At 44.6% G+C, this 19,969-nt stretch overlaps 3 protein-coding genes across 3 annotated transcripts; 2 read left to right on the top strand and 1 right to left on the bottom strand.

Moving 5' to 3' along the window:
- Positions 1 to 6: 6 nt before the first annotated feature.
- On the top strand, positions 7 to 1,317 carry NUU61_001351 (reverse transcriptase; the record flags this gene model as incomplete). The annotated part of the gene is made up of 4 exons (XM_056651933.1): positions 7 to 178; positions 367 to 636; positions 716 to 857; positions 924 to 1,317. The coding sequence occupies 4 exons, from the start codon at positions 7 to 9 to the stop codon at positions 1,315 to 1,317; spliced, it is 978 nt and encodes a 325-aa protein (XP_056515200.1).
- Positions 1,318 to 1,448: 131 nt separating this feature from the next.
- Positions 1,449 to 5,906, top strand: NUU61_001350 (uncharacterized protein; the record flags this gene model as incomplete). The annotated part of the gene is made up of 8 exons (XM_056651932.1): positions 1,449 to 1,669; positions 1,746 to 2,429; positions 2,488 to 2,665; positions 2,724 to 2,854; positions 2,909 to 3,143; positions 3,203 to 3,299; positions 3,351 to 4,523; positions 4,627 to 5,906. The coding sequence occupies 8 exons, from the start codon at positions 1,449 to 1,451 to the stop codon at positions 5,904 to 5,906; spliced, it is 3,999 nt and encodes a 1,332-aa protein (XP_056515199.1).
- Positions 5,907 to 11,888: 5,982 nt separating this feature from the next.
- On the bottom strand, positions 11,889 to 16,685 carry NUU61_001349 (uncharacterized protein; the record flags this gene model as incomplete). The annotated part of the gene is made up of 8 exons (XM_056651931.1): positions 11,889 to 12,112; positions 12,216 to 12,750; positions 12,986 to 13,943; positions 13,992 to 14,242; positions 14,348 to 14,621; positions 14,810 to 15,265; positions 15,312 to 15,820; positions 16,413 to 16,685. 8 exons carry the CDS (start codon positions 16,683 to 16,685, stop codon positions 11,889 to 11,891), a joined length of 3,480 nt encoding a protein of 1,159 aa, XP_056515198.1.
- Between the last annotated feature and the right edge of the window lie 3,284 nt (positions 16,686 to 19,969).

Here is a 19,969-nt window from a genome sequence, read left to right as displayed (position 1 = left end):
AGGTGAATGCGGTGTGGCATCATCAAAACCGTCAGGAACAGCGGTGCTACAGAATTGAATGGACCGGTCCTAGAAGGCACCTCGCGCCAGCAAGCGCAGTATCGCCCGCATACGCCGCCTGAACCATCGAGACAAAGTGGCGGAGGCGGCAGAAGATATATCAAAAATATAGGGAATGGTACGGTAGATGAAGAACCGCGGCACCTACCAAGCCTGCACGCCACCAATACAGGACACCCGGGGCACCCAAGTTGTGCTAGAAGAGAAAACCCAGGCCCTCTCCGACAGCTTCTTTTTGGTACCCGGCGGAAGGAGACCTTGGAGATACCATAGGCTCGCGCTATCGGACCTTGCCGGACCTACCAGAGATCACACAGCGAGGAGTCATCACGGCAGTCAAATGGCCTAAGCCTGACAATGCATCAGGGCTAGGAGGGGTGCCGAACCGAGTGCTACAGGCGCTGATGCCAGACGGGCAGGGCGGGCAGCCCGAAACACAGCCCCTCGCCTCACTCCTCACGATCCTCTTCAATCAATACCTCCGGGTCGACCACTGCCTGCCACACTTCCGCGAAGCCACCACAACTGTACTCCGCAAACCCGACAAGGACGACTACGGCGAATATGAAGCAACCAGTCAATCGCCCTCCTTAACATCTTCGGAAAGGCGCCAAAAAAAGCCCCATCGCCACCCTAATCAGCTACAGCGCGGAAGACTACGGCCTGCTACTAGATAGCAGCTTCGGGGGGCGCCGCGGCCGCGGCACCGGCCTTGCATGCTCATACCGGCGGCGAACAAAGCCGGGAAGGGAGAAACCCCACAAAATCGAGGGCGGGTCAAGCAAGGGCCCCGAAAAGTAGATCCCTCGGCAGACGGCAGGGTAGGGGCTCCGAGGCTTCATTCCACCGGAGTATCCTGGCAGGGATGACGACAGCAAAGACCCCGACTGGCAAGAACGTCGACCCGGCATTCGTCACGGGGGTCGGGACGTCTACCCCGGAAACCACGCCCCGAGCGGCACAGGCACAACAACAATAAACCCCCACCTCCCCACCAACTTATTCAGCCAACCGCCCTCGACCTTGAACAAGGTCGAATCGTCCCAGCCAACATGTCAGCCATGCTACTCGGCATCATCCTCGATGAGCACCTCCGCGGCGACAAACACCTCGAACATGTCAAGACGCGCGCTTCGCGATGCCTCCAAGCCATCAATTCCCTCGGTGACTCCAATTTGGGGCTTTAGTGTAGCCTACCGGCGCCACATTTACAACGCCTGCATCGCCGCCATCATGACCTATTATGAAGCAGCATGACAAGCAGGTGGCGGCGTTGAAGAGCATGCAAAAGAGCAGGCAAGGCAAGTTCCCCCGGAACTTGCCTTACTTGCCTTACTGGGAAAGACGCGTTCAATGCGGAGCTGCAGCTACTACCTATTCACCTCCGAATGCGGAAGGTCCAGCAGCAGACGGTCATTCGTCTAGCCCGACCTGGCAGACTTCACGCAACGCAGGCTGTTCTACCGGAATGTACAGCTCGGGATGTACAGCTCCGTACGGCCATGGAACTTGCCACAGACGTCATTGCCCTCGTCGGATTCGACGCCCTCGAGACCCGCTTCCCCTTCCGCCGCCCATTCGAGTTAAAGACAGCAAGATCAGCGCCATGGTCGACCACGAAATCCGACTCATCGGCATGCCCAGCACTCAACGTATCTACACTGAGGGCTCTAGCATCCAGACAGGCAGCGACATGAAACAAATCGGCGCGGTGGCAGGCATACGGGGGCAAAAAATGAGTGTACAGCGCCAGGGGCTGAGCTGGCAGGCTTGGTGTTGGCACTGCGGATGACGGAGGAGCGCGCCTGGCACTTCTTGGAGATCTGGGCGTACAACCAAGGCGCGATGCGGACGCTACAGTCCCCCGGGATAGTTATCAACCTGCTGGCAAAACGCCGCAGGCAGAAGAGCGTCACGGCGTTCCACTTGATCCCAGCCCATCTCGACATCATCCGCAACGGATTTGCCGACGACGTGGTCAAGCAGGCCAGCGGCTGGCGCCCCAATAAGCGACCCACCGACGCGGCAGCACGACTCGCCGACACCACCTTACACTCTTTGATCCACCATCATCGCAGCCCTCGCCGCGCCTATCGGCCGGTGATGCGTCTCCCCAGCTACCTCCTGCGTCCAGCCGACCACCTACACTACTTCTCTCGTCGTTGCGGCGTCTTTCGATCGGCGACACGCCTCCACGAACTCGGCCGCATACACCTATCCATCCTCTATCCCAATCGTCCCCACCCCCATCCGTCACCGAGCAGTGGGACACTGGGACCGAGCCTACCACTCTCGAACCTCCGCCCCTCGACCTATTGGACACTCACATACTCTGGAGACCGGCGCTGGCGTCTGGGGATTGGGCACTCGTGCAGTCTGATCCGAGTCAATGGAGACTTGCCAACGCTGCCAAAAGCGATGGTTCAGCATGCACATCAAAGACGACATCTGCCGCCGTTGCCGGCATGCCGACACAAACCAGGACATCTTCCTATTCAGCGAGATCAAAAATATGCAGCCCGATCCTATGTCAGACCTACCGCCTTTGACCCAGACTGAAGAGATGCTGATCTCACGCGTCCACGTATTCATCGAGGTCCGGCAAGTAAGCTGAGTTTGTCCTTCCGCGCGTCCGAGCGGTCAAGTATGCGGACTACATCAAGCACCTCCTGAAATATAAGGACGGCCGATTCGGGTGTCATCCCCGCTTTCGGTATGTCGCCTTCAACACCCTGATGCGACCCCACGCGTCCGCTCGCTCTGGCTTCTATGTCAAGCAGCGAGGCCAGCAGCAGTAACCGACAGTGGAGGAGCTCCGGTTGGCTTTCGAGTCCGATGACCCAGATAGTGATGATGCTCTGCTCCGGTCGATCATCCGCTTCTCCGGTACTCTCCGCGATACTCGCCCCTTCTGGGGGGTCCATATCAACGGTATGAACCCTAGCCCCAACACCGGCCCCCTATCCCGACCGAAAGGCCCGCGATTCAGCTATCCGCCGAGGAGCAGACCAATACGATCGGCCACCTATCCTGTATCGTCAATCGCGTACAGCGGCACAAGTGCTCTGCGCGATATTGCCTTCGTGTGCATAAGGCGACCAAAGAACTGGGATGTCGGTTCCACTTCCCTCACAAGTTACAGGATGAAGCTACTCTCGGCAAACCTATCAGCTCATCCTATTACCGGCTGTTCCCTCAACGAAACGACGCCTATCTGAATGCCTACAACCGACTTATCAGTATGGCCTGACTTGCGAACGTCGACATCGCCGCCTGCACTGGCGCTAAAGCCCTTCTCGAATACCTCGCCAAATACATCACCAAGACCGAGACCAAGACCGATTCCTACCAGACCATGATGAGAGGTCTCATCGGTAGCCTGAACCGACAGCATCCTCTCCTCTCCGCCGTGAATAAGCCTATGAATGCGTTGGTCGGCGAATGCGATTGGTCTGCGCAGGAGGTCTGCCATATTCTTCTCGATATCCCTCTCCAGCATGGCAGTCGTCCTGTCATGGTCGTCGACTGCCGGCCTCCGTCCGACCAGAGTATTCCGTTTGTCATTATGGAGCAAGAAGGCGAGACCTCGGCCGTTCGGCGCGGTCAGTCGCTTCTGCAGAAGTATCAAAGTCGCATCCAATCCCTGGACAGTGCTACTTATCTAGAGTTTCTTCGTCGGTGCGATCGTAAGCGCCGATCGGCGTCCGTTCGGCAGCGCGACCGCGTGTTTAGCTTCTACCCAGTATACGATCCCGAGCGAGACCCCGAAAACTTTGGCCGAGTAAAAGTCATGCCTCATCATCCTTTTCGGTCCCTCACTGATCTCCTTTCACTTGACGGTCAGCTATTCGAATCGTTCGCCGCCGCCGCCTTCAACTACTACGCCCAGGCCCATATTCACGAGCCCGACCCATATGGTGAGGTAGACAACCCTCTCCCCGAGCAGCTCTTTGAGGAAATCGACCTGGATGATGATGATGATGACGACGACGACGTGACGCCGTCCTGGGAGCTACTGGCACGCCAGCTACCACGAGAGGACGATAACCTTATCCGCGTCGAGGACCCGGATCTCCTGGGCGAGCGCGATATTGACCGCGAGTATGATTGGACCCGGCATATCGGTAAATACCCAGATATTGACCCCGATTACTGGCGACAGATGAAGGCGCAGTATCCAGCCGACCTCGCCGGTAGGTCCGACGCCTCTGTCGCGGACCTGAATGAGAAACAGCGCCAGCTATACGATATCATCATCGACCACTATCGGCAAGTCCTCGCTGTCTCCCCCGATCGAGATCCTATGCCATCTTACCTATCGGATCTTCTTTATCCCCCGTCGCCATTCTACCCTATCTATCCAGCCCAGCTACTTATCAACCTCGACGGCAAGGCGGGCACCGGCAAGTCCTTCGTAATCATGCTCATCTCCGCTACCCTCGATCGGATGGCAGAGGCCGCCGGTAGAAGATCGCCAGTACTCCGTGCAGCCCCCACCGGCGTCGCCGTGTACTATCAGTGGCAGGACTCTTCATGCGCTGTTTCGGTTACCGTTCAAGTCCTTAGGCGAGTATGCGAAGCTGACCCCGGAAAACCTCAGCTCACTACAGGCGACCTTTCGCGGCGTACACTACATGATCATCGATGAGAAGTCGATGATTGGCTTACGCCAGATCTTTTGGATCGACCATCGCGGCCGGGAGATCTGCCCGAGGTGCGGCGATCAACCGTTCGGCGGGCTCAATATCGTCCTGGCAGGGGACTACTTCCAGTTCCCCCCAGTCCTCCAGCGCCCGCTCTATTTCAACGAGCCGTTGTCCCATGACTTCGACCTACGGGGACGGGTCTTCTACCATGGTTTTAAGACTACTATCGAGCTAGCGACTATTTTCCGCCGGGAAGGTAATGACCCGACCTCAGTTGCCTTTCGTGACGCGTTGAATCATCTCCGCGAGGAGTGCCTATCGGCCGATAATTGGAAGCTTCTCACGTCGCGTATCCAAAACAACATCCCTTCGGAGATCCCTCGCTTCGCCGATACGACCCGGATTTACCCCAAGCGAGAGCAAGTCCGCCAGTATAACCACAATCGGCTCCGCGACCTACAGCAACCGGTTCTCCGGGTGACCGCGACACACACTGGGCTGAAAGCAGACGAGGCGTCTACCGACGAAGCAGGCAACCCACTGAAAGAGCTCCATATCTCGATCGGCTGCCGCGTCATGCTGACGGAGAACGTCTGGACCGAGCAAGGGTTGGTGAATGGCGCGTTCGGTACGGTAAGGGACATCGTCTGGCCAGCCTCTACTGTCGATCATGCTCAAGAACAACTGTCCGCGCTCTTGATCGAGTTCGACAACTACACTGGGCCTACCTTTCGGTCGGAGCCACGCTATATCCCTATCCTTCCGTACAAGCGCGAGTATTCCTATGGCAATATCACCTGCACCCGTACCCAGTTCCCCCTGACCCTAGCGTATGGCATCACCATCCACAAGTCGCAAGGCCTAACGGTCAACCAGGCTGTCCTCAATATCTCGGCCCCCGATTTCGCTGCAGGACTGAGCTACGTCGCAGTCTCGCGGGTCAAGAGGCTCGACGGCATCCTCTTTGAGGAGCCCTTTGATTACGAGTGCTTTCGGCGAACCCGCCTCTCGGCGACGATGAAGATGAGAATGGCTGATCGGGAGCGTAGGGAGTCCCAGCACTACGAGCCCGTCGATCTGCCTCCTATATCGTCGATCCGCCGGCCGACGTTCTCATCTCGCATCCCGATTCGATCCTCCCCGATCCCAACATCCTCATCCCGATGGTCTACCCCGCGACGCGATAGGAACGGCCGATAGGTGGCCGATAGGTCGTCAACCACAGTAGTAGCAGCTTAGCTATCATTCACTTCAGACTGAATTCAACCTTCTTTCATTCACTTCGCCTATTCACCACCTCTCCTCCAGTATAAATAGCCCTCTCCTATTTCTTACCTTTTTCCCTCCTTCATCTACCCACTCAGGGCACCTCGGTCGAGTCCCGGCCGAGGTGCCAATAAACGGTGGTGTGTTCAACTGCCACCGATCGGCGTCGAGAAGACGACAAGGAGTATTCGGTGAATACCATCTACTTCTCTGCCCTTTTTACAGTGAAGAAAAGCTGACCTTACCAGTATAAATAGGCCTCTACGACTCTTCTTATTCTTTCCTTCATCTGTCCCTCCCCTCCCCTATCCGACTGGGCCGAAATAGCCCAGTCTCCAGTGGTACGGAGGCTCCGAAGACATATCACAGCCTACTATAAGGGGTTGGATTACCTCCGATCGGCGAAAGTTCTCAAATCAAATATGCGTCGGGCAAAGTGGTATATTCAGCTGCGTCCGATCGGCGTCGATAGGTCGACGGACAGTCTTCTTACCAATTAGCTCTTCTTACCAATTAGCTCTTCTTACCAATTAGCATACAGTCAATATCATCAATATAAAGAGAATAGATGCAAATTTGGACCTATAATCACCTTTTGGCCATAGGATTAAGGCTATGCTCCGCATCTCTTCGGCGTTTTACCGGCCAGCTAAGGCAAGGGGTCTGCGTATTTTCTTTTCTTGTTACTCATACTTTCATTCAATATATCCATAATTATGTGAATTTATATAGACTTAAATAAATATTTATAAATATTTATATTTTCAATTTATTATGATAATAAAATATTTATTATTTTTTTTAATGAATTTTTTTATTATATATATAAATATTTATATATCTCTATTAATATATTAACATGTAACTTTTTTTTAGTTATCCTAGGAAAAAATTAATTATAACTAGTTTTGCTAGTTAATAATTCTATAACCAATTACTCGCAGGAAAGTAGTTCTTCCTATCAAAGTAACGAAGAGGATGAGTTTATAGAGGTTGATTCTTATATAGTTCCTGAAAGTGACTTAGAAGGTCAATTCAGAATATTAGTGGATAGCAGAGTTATTATACCTAAATTAACTCACATAAGATTTGTAATTTCATCTGCGGATGTTATACATTCTTATGCTTGTCCATCTTTAAGCATATCCAGGTAGATTAAATCAATCTTCTGTGTATATAAATCATCCTGGAACATTCTTTGGGCAATGTTCAGAGATTTGTGGAATACTAGACTTATTTATGATAAGGATAGTTTACGCTTCACTTACATATGTGAAAGTGCAGATACTGTAGAAGGGACCATTACTATAAAATAACATTCCCTGATGCTAGTAATGTAGTAATTTACAATAGACTAACAGTTATGAAATAAGGTTAGATTATTCAGTTCAACCAAAATATTTCTATGTTAATTATTATAAAGAACATTTTGAAGGTTTTAGAAAAAATAAAATTAATTCATTAATAGCGGAATATAAAAAAATTAATGATTCTAGAACTATATATAGAAAATGATATTATAACTAAATCTAAGTTATAATATCAAAATAGATGTTCTTTAATACATAAATAATGATAATTCTTGAGGGGTATTAAATAAGAATAACACGAAATTTTTATTTATAACAAACAAACATAACTTTTATTTTTAACAATTTAAATGTCATAATTTAAGCATTCAAATTATTATTTCTCACAGGGTTTACAATATTAAATTTATTAGAATTTAATAGCGAAAATATGTATATACTTTTATTATCTCCTATAGATATTAATAGTGATTCTGGTATTAATGGAGATTATATTAATAATCAAGGTTCTGGTGGTTCTAAAGGTAATGGACCAATAGAATCAAATATAGGAACTCCAAATGGTACAGACAAGCTACCTCTCATAATCCAGAAAGAGATGGTATATTAGGGCAAGGTATTACCGAAGGCCCCCGTCCTCTGTCTCCAACCTCTACTAGAGAGAATGACAGTACAATATTAGGGGAAGGTTTAACAGAGAGTCCCCGTCCTATGTCTCTAGTAGAGGATATGCCTAATGGGCATCTTGAGGATGGTGATCCTCAAATAAATGGTGATAACTTAATAATAGATAATTTTTAGAGTTCTATACTGTAGTATAACTTACGGTTAAGGTAATTAGGCTTATTGTGGGTTCAAAAAATCAATTATATATTAATGTAAACGTGTTAATCTAATAGTAAAATGATGTACTATGGACACGTAATATAAATTCAACTCTTATACACGTTTATAATAGTATATTGATGTATTATAATATATATATATATATATATATTTACATGTAGTATAGATAAATCAAATAAAATTATACTTATATATAATGAATTTTTCAATATTTTTATTCCTTTGGGGAATATTAGGATTTGTTTTAAATAGAAACAAAATATTATACTAATGTTAATTCCAGTTAAAATTATACTATTCTCTGTAACATTTTTAATATTAATTAGCTCACTTATTTTTGATGATATTTTAGGACAAACTTTTGCTATTTATATTTTAACAATAGCAGGGGCAGAATCTGCAATAGGTTTAGGTATATTAGTAGCATAGTATAGATTAAGAGGAAGTATATCAGTACAATATAAATAATATACTTAACTTCGATACGTTTACCTTTATTAGGTTCAATAGTTTCAGATTTTCTTTTTGAAGGAAAAGTAGGTGTAAATGGAGTACATTTAATAACATATACTTTAGTAATAACTACAACACTTCTAGCAATAGTAGCTTTTCTGAAGTAGGATTTAATAGTATACCTACAACAATAAATATAGCAGGGTGAGTAGATACCGAATCAATATATATGTTATGAAACTTTAGATTTGATTTATTAACACTATCTATATTGATACCTATACTGGTTTTATACTACTTATGCTTTATATATATTAATAGGTTTAATTTTCTATGTTTCTCTATTATATTTTTTATATAATGATAACAGTTTATTAATATTAGTATTCTTTAATTCATTTGCTTTATTAAATGATAATTTATCATCTACTAAATAATCTATTTTTATATTATTTAATTTGTTTAATTAAATTTATCTATTTTTTGAGTATGCTTTTATCCTCAATATTCTGTTTATTATTATCTAATGCTTTGTCTTCTAGACGTGATAAAGCAATATTATACGCTAGAACAAGTATAATAATATTGTTCTATTGTATCTATTTATCTTATAGTAATTTATTCTATATATTTAGATAATAGTATTGGGTTATTTAGTGGTTTATTTTTTCCATCTTCTATAACACAATCATTTCATATATTAATATTTATTATAAGTTTATTAATATTGAATATGACAGGATGTTGTCCTAGAAAACTTATATCTTGTGAGAGTGAGTATATGAGTATATACAAATTATTATTTACAAAATTACAATTTGTTAAAAATATGGCTGTTTCTAATATAATATTAAAAAAAGGAGAACAATATACAATATTAGAACACACATTAACGTTATTATTTATTAAAACAGGAAGCATGTTATTAATATCTAGTAGTGATTTAGTATCTAATTTTTTATCTATTGAATTACAAAGTTATGGTTTATATTTATTATGTACTATGTACAGAAATTCCGAGTCTTCTACTTCTGCAGGTTTACCTTACTTCTTGTTGGGTGGATTATCATCTTGTTTTATTTTGTTAGGTATTGCATTGATATATGCTAATTTAGGTGTTACATATTTAGATAGTTTTTATGTTATAAATAATTTAGATGGTATATTAAATGAACAAGTTATAATAACATATATACCTTATTGCTTATTATCAATATCTATAGGATTTTTATTTAAAATTTCAGCTGCACCATTTCATTTTTGACCTCCTGATGTTTATGATGGTATTCCTACAATAGTTACTACTTTTGTAGCAATAATTGCAAAAATATCAATTTTAATATTATTTTTACAATTAGTTCATTATGATCATAATATTTATATTACAATACAATATACTTCAACAACAAGTTTATTATTAAGTTCATTATTATCTTTAATTATCGGTACTGTATTAGGTTTAACTCTATAGAATTAAAAAGTTATTTACTTATAGTACTATATCTCATTTAGGTTTTATGTTATTAGCATTAACTATAAATAGTATAGAATCTATACAATTATTTATTTTTTATTTAGTTCGATATAGTTTATCTAATTTAAATGCCTTTATTTTATTATTGGCTATAGGTTATACCTTATATGCCTATAATAATAAAAATATAAATCATACTAATTTAATAGATGAAAACAATTCTCCAATACAGCTTATAAGTCAGCCTAAAGGATATTTCTATATTAATAGTCTTTTAGCTTTAAGTTTATGTAAAGGGTCTACCAAGATGGTGAGGCATGAGGTTATTCCCAACTGACGGAAGGGGTGAATCAGGTGACATCACATGATCCTGAAGGAAGTCGAAACTCGTTACTTGATCCACTCTACAGTGGAATAATCACGACACACAACAGAGACCCAGTCGTTTACATCATCGATGATGCGTGGAGTTACGAAGATGTTGCATGATAAATCGATACTCTCGCATCAAGCTGGCAAGACAAGATTCAGTCTTGACAGTAATGAAGATATACTGTTTCTCCTACTCCTTCCCCTTGTTTCTTTACCTGATCGACAGGTCTTATACCCTGCCAAGTATATTCTTTACAGTTTAGCTATTACTTTATTTTCATTTACAGGAATTCCGCCTTTAATGGGGTTTTTTTGCAAAACAGATGGTATCCTCCGCTGCTTTACAAGAAGGATCTATGTTTTTAACACTTATAGGAGTTTTAACTGGTGTAATCAGTGCTCCTTAATACTTATTTATTGTTAAAACAATGTTCTTTGATGGTAATTCTTGTTCTTATTTTAGTAATTTAAGAAATTTAAGAATACCTGCTCTAGTATTATAAAACAACAAAGCAATTAATAAAATATATTTTGATTCTAAATTTGCTTTATCTAGTTCTTTAACTATAACCATTTCTATATTAACTTTAATATTCTTTTATTTATACTTATGTCTAACGAATGATTATATGTGTCTAATTTATTAGCTATTCTATTATTTATGCTCAATAGTATTTGTAAAAATTTATAAATATATTAAATCAAAATAATAACTTAAATAATTAAATTAAATATATATATATTTATGTATATATATTTATGTATATATTATATACAAATAATATATATAAATTAATAAATAAAAATGAGAAATTTAAAAGTCATCCCTTATTAAGGATATTAAATACATATTTAATCGATGTACCAACACTAGCCAACACTAGCTAATATAAGTTACTTGTGAAATTTTGGATTATTATTAGGTTTATGTTTAATTATACAAATAGTAATAGGTGTTATATTAGCTATGCACTATACACCTAGTGTATTAGAAGCATTTAATTCTGTAGAGCATATTATGAGAGATATTAATAATGGTTGATTAGTATTTTATCTACACTCTAATACAGCTTCAGCCTTTTTCTTCTTAGTGTACTTACACATAGGTAGAGGTTTATATTACGGATCTTACAAATCACCTAGAACCTTAACATGAGCTATAGGTACAGTAATACTTATTATAATGATGGCTACAGCTTTCTTAGGTTATGTATTACCTCATCGTCAAATGAGTTTATGAGGAACAACAGTTATTACTAACCTTATGAGTGCTATACCTTGAATGGGTAAAGATATAGTGGAATTTATATGAAGAGGTTTCTCTGTTAATAATGCTACATTAAATAGATTCTTTGCTTTACACTTTTTATTACCTTTTGTATTAGCTGCTTTAGTAATGATGCATTTAATAGCTTACCACGATACAGTAGGATCTGGTAATCCTTTAGGCATTTCAGGTAATTATGATAGTAGCTCCTCCTCTGCTGTTTCGAGTGCTGTCTGCATTGCCTGCTTGCGGTGGTGGCTGCGTCGATCCCGGATGGTTTTGTAGACCTTTGATGTGGCGATACAAGTAACTGCTCTGAAGCGACTCTCCCGCAGCCGGTGTGCCATTGGTTGGAGATATAGCTGGGCGTTGTGGGCCGTCCCGCTGACCCTGCGGAATGCGCCAGAGATGCTATGGACTGCGCGGCGTTGGATAGTGTTGCGTTAAGGGTCTTGATTTGGTTGTCGTGAGTGCTCTTTTTCCCCCACACCGGGGGTGCGCGCCATACTGACGAGGCGTACATGGCTTTGAGGGCGATACAGGCGTTGTAGATGAGTCGATTTTGTTCGATGCTGAAGCCCCATTTGGACCTGCCGAGCGCCCCGACTGACTGCAGCCCCTTGCTGCATTTCTTGTCGATTTGCTGTAAAGGTCCTTGAATGATAGGCGGCTCTCGAGCAGGACGCCCAGTAGCTTTGCTGATGCCGAATGCCTGATGTTTCGCCCATTGCCGAGGTTGACGTCCGCTGAGCTGCCTTGTGGCGATGCAGACCCTTCGGTGGTGCTGGAGTTGTCGTTCTGTGACTCCTGGTAGTGATTTTGGTGGGGAAAGTGGACCAGGGCGAATTTGTCTGGCGCAAAGACTGATGCGTGCGTTTTGGCCCAGGTATCGCACTCCCGGAAGCTTTTCTGCAGCGAGCGGCAGTTCTCTGCCTCCGAGTTGCCCACAGCTATCATGATTGTATCGTCGACGTACCCAAAGTTGCTCGTGTACTGCTTATCTCCCATTAGGTCCGCATTGTAGAAGAGGTAGAGTATCGGAGATAGCGGCGAGCCCTGCGGGATGCCAGTTTGGACTCGGGCCCGTGGTTTGGTGTATTCGGATAGTACTAGGGTAGTAAATCGTTCTGAGAGAAAGGAAGCCACCCAGTCGACGATTATAGCGGAGATGCGACGTTTGCGGAGGTTGTGTAGTAGCCGTTGATGCGAAACATTGTCAAATGCGCCTGATATATCGTAGGAGCGCGGTGGCCACCTTGCGCCGCTTCCATGCATCCTGAATGGTTTCTACCACGGCATGGAGTGCTGTGTCCGTTCCCTGGCCTTTTCGCCCTCCAAAGTGGTTTCGGGGCAGTAGGTTATGTTCCTCAGCGAGATAGCTGAGTCGTAGCGCGAGCACCCCTTCAAGGGCTTTGCCGATAGTGTTTAGTAGGGCGATTGGTCGGTATGACTTTGGCTTGCTGTAGTCGTCTTTTCCGGGCTTTCGGAGGGTAACGGTTTTTGAATCGCGGAAGTGCTGCGAGCAGTAGCCAATGCTTAGACAGCTGTTGAAGAGGTTTGCGAGCATAGGGGATAGTGGGTCTAGCGTATGCTGGTCCGTTGGTGCCGCTGCTTGTAGAACTCGGTTCGGGATATCATCAGGCTCAGCCGCTTTGAATGTCCCGGGGAGGTGGATTGCTCGCTGGACTTCGGTTGCTGTGATTAGCGGAACTAGCACCGGCTCCGGGTAGCTAAAGCCGTCGATATCGACTATCGATGCTGTTCGGGGCGACGGGAAGAAGGCCTCAGTGAGTAGGGCGGCTTTCTGTTCTGGGCGAAAGCGCAGGTGCCCCGTTCGTTCCATAGAGAGGCGGTGTGAAGGCCTGATAGGGGGACCGATCCCTTGCCCACCTCGAGAGGTTCCAGGTCTGTCGCGTAGAGCTTGACTCTGCGGCCTCCGTGATCTTGTTTGGTGGGCCTGGTTCATGTAACGCTTAATGCGCTTGCGGGCCACCGCCTTCTTGTGGCGGAACGCCCGTAGCATTGGTTCCGGTGCAGGCCTGTTGTGTGTTTCCTGGAACCGCAGGATCTGCTTCTGAGCCTGGTGGGCCTCTTTTTGCAGCAGGCGGCACTCTTTGGTGAACCCGGGGCGAGAGAGGGTTGTTGGCTTTGACCATGGCGTTGAAGCGTCTATCGCTGTGTGAATCGCTTCGACTAGTTGTAGCGCTGTTGTGTCGATAGCGTTTGCTGCCCACTGGTTGTCAATGGATCTTGTAGCATACTAGTCGAGGGGAATGCCAGCCAATAGCGGGGTAAACGTGCTGCGGAGCTTATCGGCGTCGAGTTCCTTCCAGTTCCGCTTCGGTGTTGTCTCTTTGGTAGTAAGGAGTGTGTTGAACTCGCTTGCGATTGGCAGGTGGTCCGAGAGGCCTGATATCTCCACTACTCGTACATGTCGTAGTTGCTCTTGGAGTTCCCATGACGAGAGGGTGAGGTCGAGGGTTGTTCCAGGGCTTCCTCCTATGCCGGCCCTGGAAGGCCTTGGTGACGACGCCTCGTGGGGTAAGGACTGTAAGAGGCGCGTTTTCAATTAGTTCTTTGAAATCCTGCGCTCGTTCTGAGTTGTTGGCAGGGTGGGGAAATCCTGCTGCACTCCAAAGGTTGTCATGTATACTAAAGTCCCCGACGACGATGTGGTGATCTGTCCGGGTACGTTGTCTGCCTTTTGGATGGCTTCTCGGAGATCCCTGATGCCGTAGTTCTCGATGACGCCTGGTGGGTTGTAGACATTATGGATGAAGAAGTTAGGCTCGCCTTCGGAGACGTATATTGACAGGGCATGCTGGATGTAGTGTACCAACTGTTTTGAGAGACTTCTGCGGACGAAGATGCACAATCGGGAGATATCGGGGCGTGAGATCGATGGCCACAAGAGATCGAAATGGTCCCTGATCTCTGTGGGGTAGTGTATTAGCTATAGATCCATAGTCCTGGACCCATGGCTCCTGAATCGCTAAGGCTGCATAATCGAGAACCCCTTCGTCACGTAGCAGTGTAGCCATCACATTGTCGAGCGAGAGGCCCGCGTTATATTGCAGGATGCGAAGTGTCATTAGTTCGGTGGCGGCCTGGTCACGCTGCGGCCGGGGCAAGTTCTGCTGCAGCATGCTCCCGGGCGAGGTTGGCGGCGTGGTGGGAGTCTTTCCATCCTTTGTTGTAGTCGATGGCCTGTCCTTCTGCCCTTTTCCCCTTCTGGGCATCTTCCCATCCGTTGATATAGTCCCGGAGCTGTTGCTCTTGCGTCGGCGTCTGTGGGGTTCGCCTATTGCCGAAGAGGCCGTTCTTCGCTTGTCGGTATTTGTTCTCCGCTTTGCGTTTCCCGTTCCACTTCGCCCTTTGTGTTGGGTGTTTGCTGGTGCTTTGGTTTAGTGGTGGAGATCGGTGGCCACTGGATTTCCGGGGCTTGCTGGGTGGTTCCGGCGCATGTTCAGGCTCGGATTTGCTGATTCTGGCAGAACTGCGGCGCTTACGGGGGGAGCTGCACAGGGAATGGATGGGAGGAGGGGGGGATGTCGGAGTCTGAGGCAGCGGACTGAGATGCTGCGTCTGACGGGTGGGGCGGGGACGATGGGAGTTACTGCCCGAGTTCTGGTTCGGATGCGGACTGCTCCGGGCCTGATAGGGCTTCGTTCGTTGATTCCTGGCTGCTGGGGGCTGTATCGTCTGTTGACTGTAGGTCCAGGAACCGGACTCTCGATGTCGTGCTATGGTATTCGCTCTCATCGACCGTGATGTCGTGGGCGAGGGTGGATGATCTGCCTGTTGACACTGCTTTCCGGGTAGGGCCGGTGCCTTCGCCTTGTATCAACGGCATTGGGGTCGTGGGGGGATGGGTGCTGAGTCTCTGTTTCTTCTGCTGGTCCTGTTGCTGCTTCAGGGGGCGTCCCCTCTTTTTGGCAGTAGAATAGCTCGATGTGGCGCTTTCTGAGTCCGTAGCTGGTTGTGACGGTGATAGCAGAGCATGAGGCTCTAATTGGGCCTTTCGGGGGGCCTGTTGGGGGGCTTGCTGACGGAGTTCTGGGGGCTCTTCAAAATATTTGGGCTTTTGGGCGACGGCGTGGCGTGCTTTGGCGACGGCGTCAATGCACTGCTGGCGGGGTGATTTGCCCCGCAATTCGCGCAATGTCTCTTCTCAGGGTCCTTCTGGTGTGCGCAGTTAGCTTCGTGTGGTCCTCAGCGCAGAGGATGCAGCGGGGCTGATGCTGGCAGCCACGCTGGATGTGTCCGAAGTGTTGACAGCGATGGCACTGGGACACTTGTCCCTCCGGGGTATAGAGCTCAGTGTGGGGTGGGGTGCCGTTGAGGATGAAAGGTTCCCGCAGGAGCTTATTTGCATCAGATGCTCGGTGGAATCCTACCACCAGCGAGCCCTTTGGCTTCTGGGCTTTTAACACGAAGCGGCCTCCGGTCCAGCTGACATACACGATGCATGCATCTGGGATTCGGGCCGCGTTGGCTTAGAGAATGATGTCTTTTTCCTGGCCGGTTTCGAAGCTCTTGCGGGAGAATGTCTTTCGTGGCACCCCGTGGACCATAATCGAGAACATATTGGGGATGATGCGGGCCCTTGCTCCGTGGGGGAGCCGCGAGAGCCACGCGGGTGGTGTTTCGGTCAGGCTGACGATATCCGACGCCTAAGGGGCATGGATTTCGACATCTCCACTTCTATGCACGCGCACTGCGTCCAATTGGTTTGGTTTGCAGCCCTCCCTTCCTTGGTTAACGAGCTGTTGGAGTTCCTTGACAACGCGGGGATTCTGCTTGCTGAGATAGGGAGAGGTGCAGTTGTCCCATCGGATTTTCACGAAGGAGTCCTTCCTGTCTTTGCTCGTGTCGGAGGATACCGAGGGCGAGGGGGCGTCGGGGGACTGCTGTAGTAGCTGCGGCGGAGGTGATGGTACTGGTAGGGCAGGGAATGTGCTCATAAGGGTCGTGCGTTGGTATGACTCCATTGCTCGCCGGAATTGCTCTTGGAAGATATCTGTAAAGCGCTATTTGAGGAACGACTCCTCCGCCATTCGGCTCAGGAGAACGTCATATGTGTCATATAGCTCCCTGACTTGCCCAACTCGGACCTTTTGCCTCTTCCCGTCCCCCGCATAGGCTGATACCTTTCGGGTGTATTCGCGAAAACGGTAGATACTTTCGGCAATAGGTTTATCCAGAATAGGAGGCATAGCCGGCCATTGTGACGCCATGACTCACCAAATGGTACTGAGGCTGCTCACGAGATAGGTGTCAGTAGGTGTAGATTCCAAGAAGGGAGAGGGTTGGCCAAGGGGTGACGTCGAAGAGAATCCACGACCTCACCGCCCACAGGTGTCCTACCGGGGACATAAAGTTCGAGAACGGTAGTGCTCAGCCGACAGTGTGTCCAGCAGGGGGTGCGGCGAGGGGTAGTGCAGAAGTGGCAGAGGGTGAAGAGAAAAGGCGAGGTAGGAGGCTGGTGTAGGGAAAAGTCTTACACCAGACCTACACCAGGCTTACACCAGATATATGTCTTCCGGTTTCTGATCTGATCTTATGCGCCCCCTTTCTTGCCTGACACCCGAAACTTCCGCTCCCTTCTCAGAACCCAGATCGGATGAACATTTGCCAAATGTTGAGTCCACATTCGGAGCGGAATTTTAATGTTCAAAATGTTGGAACGAGCTTATGTAAGCGTATTATGATTGGCTAGCTATAATTAATTAAAAATTACTTCTTGGCATTACCACACCAAACCCAATTTACCTGCTCAATCTACCTATCTAACCTACCTATCGATAAAAAATCGATTTTTTATCGAATATTATCAAAATAGCTTGTTTCTTGAAGGGCAATACTACTTATAAACGGTATTTAGAGGAGATGCCTAAAGATGAGCTAGAGCTGCCTAAGTACGATAAGGTGTAAAGGGTCTACAAAGATGGTGAGGCATGAGGTTATTCCCAACTGACGGAAGGGGTGGATCAGATGACATTATATGATCCTGAAGGAAGTTGGAACATATTACTTAACCTATCCTATAGTCAAATAATCACGATACTCAATAGAGACCTAGTCGTTTATATTATCGATGATACGTGGAGCTACGAAGATATTATACGATAAATTGATACTCTTGTATCTAGCTAGTAAGATAAGATTTAGTCTTCACAATAATAAAGATATACTATTTTTCCTTACTTCTTCTTTTTATTTCTTTACTTAATCGATAGGCCTTATACCTTATTAAGTATAATCTTTACAATTCTAAATCTTCTTCTTCGATTATCTAAAAAAATAAAATAACCCTATAAACCTAATCTATTATAATATATTATAGTAATATACCTAAAGAGATATTATAAACCTCTTTATCCGAAACTAACTAGACCTAATTAGATAAAGATCTATAGACTGTCTAAGAAATAATTATAAAAACTTTAATATCTATAAGAATTATAATGAATAGCCTAATAAATAAGAAGTTAGATCGAATAAAGGAATACTACCGAACTCTAAAGATTATACTTGGCAGGGTATAAGGCCTATCGATTAGGTAAAAAAATAAGGGGAAGGAGTGAGGGAAAGCAGTATCTCTTTATTGCTGTTAAGACTGAATCTTGTCTTACTAGCTAGATACGAGAGTATCAATTTATCGTATAATATCTTTGCAGCTCTACGTATTATCACTAATATAAACGACTAGGTCTCTGTTGAGTATCGTGATTATTCTACTACAGGGAGTTTCTTAATTATCTATTATTCTAAGTAGTATTAATAATAGCTTCGCCCTCTATAATTTGTACTTTTCCGCGAATTTGATACTAATAATATTAATTTTAGCGTAGGTATCTATATCCGTGTATATTTCGACTTCGTTCTATAGTAGTACTAGAATATAAAAGTGAGTTATAATTCCTATTTAGAGTAATAGAGTTAGCCACGTGGGATTTAGACTAACTCGTTGTTATTTTCCGACTCGATCCGAGTAGCTACTTATATATTAATTTTTTTACTTAATTTATTAAAGTAATAATTAGCGAGATAGGTTTCGCTTTAATAAATATAATATCAAAGGGTTTTTTTATCTTTTTTAATTAGGTTCCTTTTCTTTTCCTAGGTCCTTCCCTTAGGTCTTTAAGGTTTATAGGTTAGTTAATACTAATTTATCTAAAATTACTTATTTATAGGTCCTTTAAGGGTTTCGGGGCCTTTTTGTTTTTGTGTCGATTATAGTAATCCATAGTAATAAATAGCTAGGGATATTATCCTATCTCGGTTTTTAGATAGTTTATATATATATTCTTATATATATCGCCTAAGGTTATAGGTGAATTCTAAGAATATCGTAAATACTCTCTCTTTCTTATTTTAGCGAGGGAAATATCGCTCTAATAAGTCTAAAAAGGTATAAAACTCTCGCGGATCCTACTCTAGGCGTTAAAAGGCTCTTTATAGTTACCCTATAATATCGATTTTAAGAGTCGTAGTATCTTTAATAAAAGAGAGAGTCTAATTCTTAAAATAAGTCTACGAAATATTAATATTTCGTTATTCTTTCTTAGGTTTCTCGGTAATATACTAATACTATCTCTGCTAGTAAATAGGTTCTATATATAATAGAGCTATAATAATTTATTATTCCTTATTACGATATTTCTATAGCGCTCCTTTAAAAATAAGAGAGAGGTCTAAGATCTACTCTTCTCTCTACTAAAGAGAGGAATAAATCGAGAATATTAGAATATTTCGAATTTTAATCTTATCTTTATCTTCTATAGGAGATAAACCCTAGTTTCGTTATTAATTTATTAAAGATTTAATAATATTCCCTTATTCGATCTAACTTCTTATTTATTAAGTTATTTATTATAATTCTTGTAGATATTAAAGTTTTTCGATTGTTTCTTAGGTAGTTTATAGGTCTTTATCTAGTTAAATCTAATTAGTTTCGGATAGAGGGGTTTACGATATCTTTTTAGGAGTATTACTCTAATATATTATAATAGATTAGGTCTGTGGGGTTATCTTATTTCTTTAGGTGATCGAAGAGGAAGATTTAGAATTATAAAGAATATACTTAGTAGGGTATAAGATCTATCGATTAGGTAAAGAAATAAAAGAAAGAAGTAAAAGAAATAGTATATCTTTATTACTATTAAGACTAAATCTTGTCTTACTAGCTAGATACGAGAGTATTAATTTATTATATAATATCTTCGTAACTCCACGTATTATCGATAATATAAACGACTGGGTCTCTATTGTA

Source organism: Penicillium alfredii (assembly GCF_028826965.1).
Source record: "Penicillium alfredii strain IBT 34128 chromosome Unknown utg000002l_segment0_segment0, whole genome shotgun sequence".
Taxonomy (NCBI): Eukaryota; Fungi; Ascomycota; class Eurotiomycetes; order Eurotiales; family Aspergillaceae; genus Penicillium; species Penicillium alfredii.
The sequence above is the reverse complement of the archived record's forward strand: the minus strand, read 5'-3'. Positions and strand labels throughout refer to the sequence as shown.